The sequence below is a fragment of the Orbilia oligospora genome, assembly GCF_000225545.1.
Source record: "Orbilia oligospora ATCC 24927 unplaced genomic scaffold scaffold00083, whole genome shotgun sequence".
NCBI lineage: Eukaryota > Fungi > Ascomycota > Orbiliomycetes > Orbiliales > Orbiliaceae > Orbilia > Orbilia oligospora.
In genome coordinates, this window is record NW_011645640.1 from 1,235,067 (window position 1) to 1,241,805 (window position 6,739).

The 6,739-nt window shown below is 46.1% G+C and overlaps 2 protein-coding genes across 2 annotated transcripts; both read left to right on the top strand.

The window, feature by feature from the left end:
* Positions 1-2,136: 2,136 nt before the first annotated feature.
* AOL_s00083g360 (uncharacterized protein) lies at positions 2,137-3,027 on the top strand (the record flags this gene model as incomplete). The annotated part of the gene is made up of 1 exon (XM_011125539.1): positions 2,137-3,027. The coding sequence occupies one exon, from the start codon at positions 2,137-2,139 to the stop codon at positions 3,025-3,027; it is 891 nt and encodes a 296-aa protein (XP_011123841.1).
* Positions 3,028-4,437: 1,410 nt separating this feature from the next.
* Positions 4,438-5,801, top strand: AOL_s00083g361 (uncharacterized protein; the record flags this gene model as incomplete). Its single annotated transcript, XM_011125540.1, has 3 exons — positions 4,438-4,582; positions 4,663-4,751; positions 4,830-5,801. 3 exons carry the CDS (start codon positions 4,438-4,440, stop codon positions 5,799-5,801), a joined length of 1,206 nt encoding a protein of 401 aa, XP_011123842.1.
* Between the last annotated feature and the right edge of the window lie 938 nt (positions 5,802-6,739).

Here is a 6,739-nt window from a genome sequence, read left to right on the forward strand (position 1 = left end):
TGGATTTTTTTTAAGAGCTGCCCAATAGCCGCGTGAGAAAGTTAAATTTCACTCAATGTGACCCAGGGATATCTCTTTTTTTTGAGCTAGCTAGCTGGGCGTCGACTACTTCCGCGATATCGATATATCCGTTCCATTCGAGACCATGCATCCAAAGAATCATCCAAGCTAGACCGAGGTTGCCGGTCAATTGTCAGCTTTTTTCCCTTCCCTTATGCAGATGGCTTGCTTGCCGGCCGGTTTTTAACGCCGTTGCAGCATTTGATAGAGCAAACAATGGTAGGGAGTTTTTTTTTTTGAGGTATTTAGTAATTGATCGGATGGATAAAAACCCGAGGGACTCGATAAGATATTACTGCATTCGAATTGCCTTGGAGGGTTAACAATAGGCTTTATAGCACAGGCTCCAACGGTTCTCGAAGGGCTTTGGCATGGGTTATCCTGCAATGCATGTTCCATGGGTTTGATTTACTGAAAATGCATGCATATGAGCTGTTGGGAAGCTGTTGGTTTCTTGAAGAGCTATAGAAGAGCTATCGCAGCTATCGCAGCTATACAGCTACTATACATTTACTATCCAGTTACTATAGAGTTATTGTACAGTTACTATACAGCTATTATACAGCTACTATACAGTTACTATACAGCTCGCGTGGGGGAGGTTTGGCTATGGTTGAAAGATATTCCAAGTGAGATATAATTCCCGGCTCATCGATTTGCATAAAAGTCTCGGATGCAAGTTCGCCAGTTCCGGGGACTTGGAAGATGCAGGTTTGAGAACGAAAAGGGTGAAAGAAAGAGAAAAAAAAACAAGGCACCTGCAGCATTATAACAGGTTGATATAAGTTACTGGCTACCAGTTCCGAAGTTGAGGGATTGGAACGGATGGGATGGGATGGGATGGGATGGAGCTATTCCATTTACCCACAAGAAACAGCCATTTACCGAGCCTGTTTGCACCAGCTATTCGGTACTTGGATTAACTCTTCCACAGGAAGTCCGGTCTTGTTCTGAAACGGGGACAAGTTGGGAGAAGGAATATGACAGGAGTTAAGATAAAATCCAGATATCCGTTCCCGGTGGTTTGGCCTTGGGACCATCGAAGCTTGGAAACTTCGGTAATAAGTAAGTACCTGTTTGTCGCCCTTCCAGACTTTAGTGTATGTAATGTACAGGGGCCCAGCTGTACTATGTAAAGAAGCGGCGGAAGCTGGATATACGCCGTTTGCAATTGCATTAGCCATGCAACTAGCAGGTCAAAGGTATACACATATGTGCACTTGTTGCAGCGGGATGAACAAGGGCCGGTAACATCTCATCAGGGCTATCTCGAATATTGCGTATTCCCTTTGGATTTTTTAGGGCATTGATGCCGAAGTAACGCCAAATCGTACGTTCCTTCTGCATATAATCCCAGACGGAGTTTCCACCGAAGGCGTCCTTGGTACCATGGTGCTTGCCTAACCACGACTAATTGCTAAAAATTGTTAATGTTTTAAGCAAATCAGATGCATAGAATTCGAAGAACCATGTCGTCGGCACCCGATTAGAATCCTAGATCCATGTTGCGTGCTTCTATTTGCCCTTACTCGTAAACCAAGACTTGAGCGCGGTATACGGTACTCACGAGTAGGCCTTCCAGACGCAGGCCGGCACCCGCTAAATTTAAGTTCAACTGCCCCGTTTTTGACATGGTCGAGCTCCTGGTCTAGCGCCAATTGGCAATGGGGGGTAGCTTTGGAGCTATGGAAGATGCGGTTTAGGAGGACGATATAAAATTGCAGCGAGAAGAAGTAGGGAAAGAGAAGGACGCTCTATATCAACTTCAGCGCGTTTCCCAGGGCTCGATTGAGAACCGCTACACAAGCAACCACAATCTATTCTTAATACCTTGACCTTAACCCTCCTCATCATTTCATCCATCCATCTCAACAATCCAAGTTTTACTACGCTGCATCCGAGGGACTCCGGTATTCAGATATTCTACTCATAAACATCTCTTTACGCTGTCCTGGTCCAGGACCTTATCTGCAAACCACGGTGGAGCTGTATAACATACGCATATAGATCTTGTGGAACCAGGAACCACCCCCAGCTTAAAGACTCACCATAAACCCTTCGAGCAACTCTATCAAAATGATTGATGAAGCTACCGCAAAAGCCAGATACTGGGCCGAGGAGCCTCCCATCCATGCCCACCCGGATGCCATCTCTCTCATCCAACATTACCGTCCCGACCTTCAAGATACCGAAGCCATGATCCCCATCCTCAAGGACATACGACTCAAAGCCTGGAAGATTAAGTACTACCCATGCGTCGGGCTATGGCAATTCTTCAAGTTCGGGATGACAGAGATGTCGATCTACCCAGAAATCATCGAAAGACTGAAGCAAGGGCAGCGAATTCTCGATATGGGATGTTTCATGGGATTCGATGGAAGGAAATTGATTGTCGATGGTGCTCCGAGCGAAGGGATCACGAATATGGACCTGGAGGATAGGTGGTTTCCGTTATCCTATGACTTGTTCAAAGATGAGGATCAATTCAAGGGAGAATTCTTTGGAGGATGCGATATCAATGACGAAGGACTCTTCGGAGAAGGGTCTATTCATCGACATAGATATGACATGATCTATATCGGATACTTCATCCACCTCTTCCCGCCTCACAAACAGGCACATATCATCAACAGTCTAATACAGATGCTCAAACCAGATTCCGGGTCGATGATGTTCGGGAACACAGCTGGAACCGCAAAGGAAAATGGTTACAGAATGAAAGCAGATTTTGCGCCACCGGTCCGAAACGAAAAAGGGGAAATGGAGAGACCGGATTTCGTTTTCCATTCAACAAAGACTATTGTGGATTTGCTGTCTGAGGCTGTCAAAGAAGAGAAGGATAAAGAGTGGGAATACACGGCCAACAAAGCTGTCTTTGACACAGATACTTCTCCAACAAAGACCTTTGCGCTGCATTTCAAGGATGCAGAGATTGTGGAGCTTAACTTTTGCATGAAGAGGAAATGATTGGTCCTTTCGGCTTTGCCGAAAGCTATGGATGGCAAGACGCACCCGACGCCTGAGGGGAACGACTTCTAGATCAAGCTCCTATCTCACGGATACCACGATTGCGCTAGCGATCCCGATGGTGCACACGATACACACGATACACTACATAGAAACAACTATACTGGTTAGAAATATGGGATGCTGGATCCACTTAGAAGGTTGACCAATAACAATACCGGTCGGTGGATAAGAAAAGACAGATATCTGTACATAAGTACACAATTCTTATTGCTGTAGAAAGTTTAACTCGCAAAAAAACTAAAGATTACTCAGCATCTCCACAGTTATTCGAATTCTAAGCGTGCAATTACGTTAACCTGATGCGTTCTGTCAAAATAGTTTCCCTAAGCTGCATGCATAATATCGCTCATTAAGGCCCAAAGGAGGGTGCTGACACCTTCGAACACAGCGAATCAATATTTATGCGGGTCGGAAAATCCACGAGCCTGTTTTAAAGTCCATCTGCGAAGGAAGCTAAGTCCAGAAAAGGCTTTATCGGAGGGTTCTTGTCTCCGAGCAGTCCGCGAACAGCCCTGCCAGAAAATGGTGCCGGGTCGGTAGCTTCTAAGCCCGGCCACCGTTTTACTACGCTTTGCTTTGCTGGAGCTCGCACCAAACCAGAAAACTAAATTCACCGCTGCGGGTTCCAGAACACACCGTTCCAGCCCTTTTTTTTCGTCCGACAAACTCCACGAAGCTAAGGAAGGAATGATGTTCCGGAGGTATCAACCAAAACCGCCCCCGAAGGTTCGAGCTTGTGACTGTGATGGTGGTCTAGCTCCAGTCATGGAATATAAGATCACAATGAATCCATTCCCATGTCCAAATTAATCATCATCCCTCACACAGCTGAATAAGCGTAAGCTCGACAGAATCGATACTCTGCATATCGGTTACAGAGTTCTTAAACAAAGGCTTTCGTCAAAGCTTACGAAGCCAGGGTTCGACTTCCAAGTGCAGACATTCGCATATCGCATATCGTATCTCGTATACCCCCGGAAGTGGAAAACAATAAACTCTCAAAACGTGGGTCATCATGGATTTAATACCTGGAAAAGGCCTATGAATAGTCGAGCTAACGTCGCTTGTTTTTGTTTTGATTCGTTCTTGCAGTGAACTCCGCGAAAATTTTCAGCGTGTGACTCGTTCCGCGATAATTTTCCGGTCGGTCGGCTATTCAAGGTCCCGTCGCGGTCTTCACGATCCCCGAATTTTACGTATACCAAGGCGTCACGATCACGGCCTCATTAGAATATATTATTCTTGACGATTCCCTCGGTCGCGCTTGTCTCAATAAGTTCCTTATACATAAAACTTCATAATCATTGTCAGCAATCTATCATCAATCGATAAAAAATTAAAAAAAACATGGATTTCTCAGAAAAGAAGGACCCAAAGTCCATCCTTCCCATGGATGACAACTTCACGCCACCACGGGTACTTATCTTGTGTCCGGACAAGACACTAGCGCCAATGGCTGCTGCGGAACCCTGGTACATCTTCAAAGAAGCTGGTAAGTAGCCCAGATACATAGACGTACCGTCGGTACCCACTTTTTAGGTAGACGTCGATGTTAACATACCCGACCCACAGGTTGCGTCATTGAATTCGCTACCGAGAATGGCGATGTCCCCAAAGCCGACCAGCGCATGCTGGAACGGTCCGCTTTTCGCGACATTATGGTATGGATGATCCCGAATACCAATTTATCCTCTGGCCCTTATTGAGACTAGTGTCTAACCAAAATCTCTCCTCTATAGGGTGCAACATTAGATGACATTGAAAAATTCTATATGATGGCTGGATCAGATGAATACCTAAACCCTCGAGCTTGGTCCAATGCCAGCTTTTCGCTACTTCCATATGATGCCATCTACATTACAACGGGATTCGACGCAAGGATGCGACAGTTCGTTGAGTCCGAGTCACTTCACAAACTTTTGGCATCCTACTTCCCGTTGACAAAGCGACGACGAATGGTCCAGCGGGCGCCTACACTGTCTGATAAGCTAAAGAGAAGGTCAGCCGTGATCCAAGACGACGGCTGCATGCCAAAGACAATCATCGAGAAACACGAAGATGAACTTGGTCACCTAGAGGGCCCCAGGAGGGTCGTGGGTGCCATGGGAAAGGGTGTTCTAGCACTGTCGATGTCTATGGTTGTAGACAACCTGACACCCGAAGAAAGGAAGAGCGCCGAAGAGGAATGTGCAGTTCGAGTCGGCGCTTTCCAAGAGAAGAAGAAGCAAGAGGCCGAAGAGGCACAGAGGATAAAGTTACACCGACGCTCCTCGTCGCTCGCTAGAATGGCCAAAGCCCTACCACTACAGCGATCGGCAACAACCGGCTCACTCTTCAAGTCGCGAAGAGAAAAGGACGAAGGTTCAAAGGGCTGTCCTACACCACCTACCCTCCGCTCTGTCATCCACGATGTCGAGACCACTACCACCCCTGCATGGATGGAGAACCTGGGTACAACAGTCTCCGCCGTGACCGGTTTCAAGAATATGTTCAAAACATATACGAAGAGCACGCAGGAGCAAGTCGTTTCCGCTCTCAAAAATCCGACACTCTATCACGCGGGACCCCCAAACAAGAAGCCATTCACCCACTCCGCATCCACCCACCACTACGTTTCTGCAAGGTACCCACTCGAAAGCACGTTGGCCGCCCTACACGTGCTCGAGGAGATTGCCATCGCGAGGGTAGAGTGGGGGAAGTCGCGGGTGTGAGTGGAGTGATAAGCGACAGGATGATTGCAGGCGATACGATTACGATACGAAATAATATGCATGGCAAGGTTATCTAGGCAAAAAGGCTGAGCTCCCGTCTTTTCTCTTCACAAATATCATTCTTAATAATCCTTTTATTTTCATTTACGATGGGGTTAATGGAGTTTTTTTTTTTTTTTTTTTTTTTTTGCTATCTCTCCCTTCTCATTGAAGTTGATGCCTTTCGGAATGGTCCATTTAGAGGGTGGGTCGGAGTTCATGTAGATTGACAAAATCTTATTGGAGTTGGGAGATCATATTCATTTGTACATACTTATTTCGGTATCTTCTTACCACGGGATGGTCATGTATGTATATATCCATTCTCACCGTTATAATAATCCGCTATGTGAAGATCACTAGCATATACGAACACAAGATCCTTCGCCCCCCTCGTTTCACAATATCGTAGAAACACCCCAATCATCCGAATTTCTTCAATTTACCATCTGGACAGTGGGGGCAAACTGATAATCCGAGGGTTGAGTAATTGCGGCACAGTAGATCGTCGAGAGGACAAAGGGAAGGGGGAAAAAACGTGGTGGGGATGGTGGTTGAGAATGCGTGTGTGGTGCGTGGTGTATGCGTGTTAATATCAAGCCACATCGTATAGGGATCCACTTTAAGGCAAATGTATAGTTAGACGGTATTAATCACCTTTTAAGCGATATTCTGTCGACATTATTCGTTGAATATTACTTTGAAGGGGAGGGGAAAGAAACAGTCACAAGGATTCCTGGGACGGTTCTTCTTTTGTTAAGACTTACTCTGAAGAGGCTTGGTTTCAAATTTCGAGGCCTTCAAGGTGGTATTTAGCATGACATGGCGTGATATGTAGATGTTATGATTGACTGGGCGTCTGCGCCGCCTTAGAGAAATGGGCAATGTTCCTTGGATCG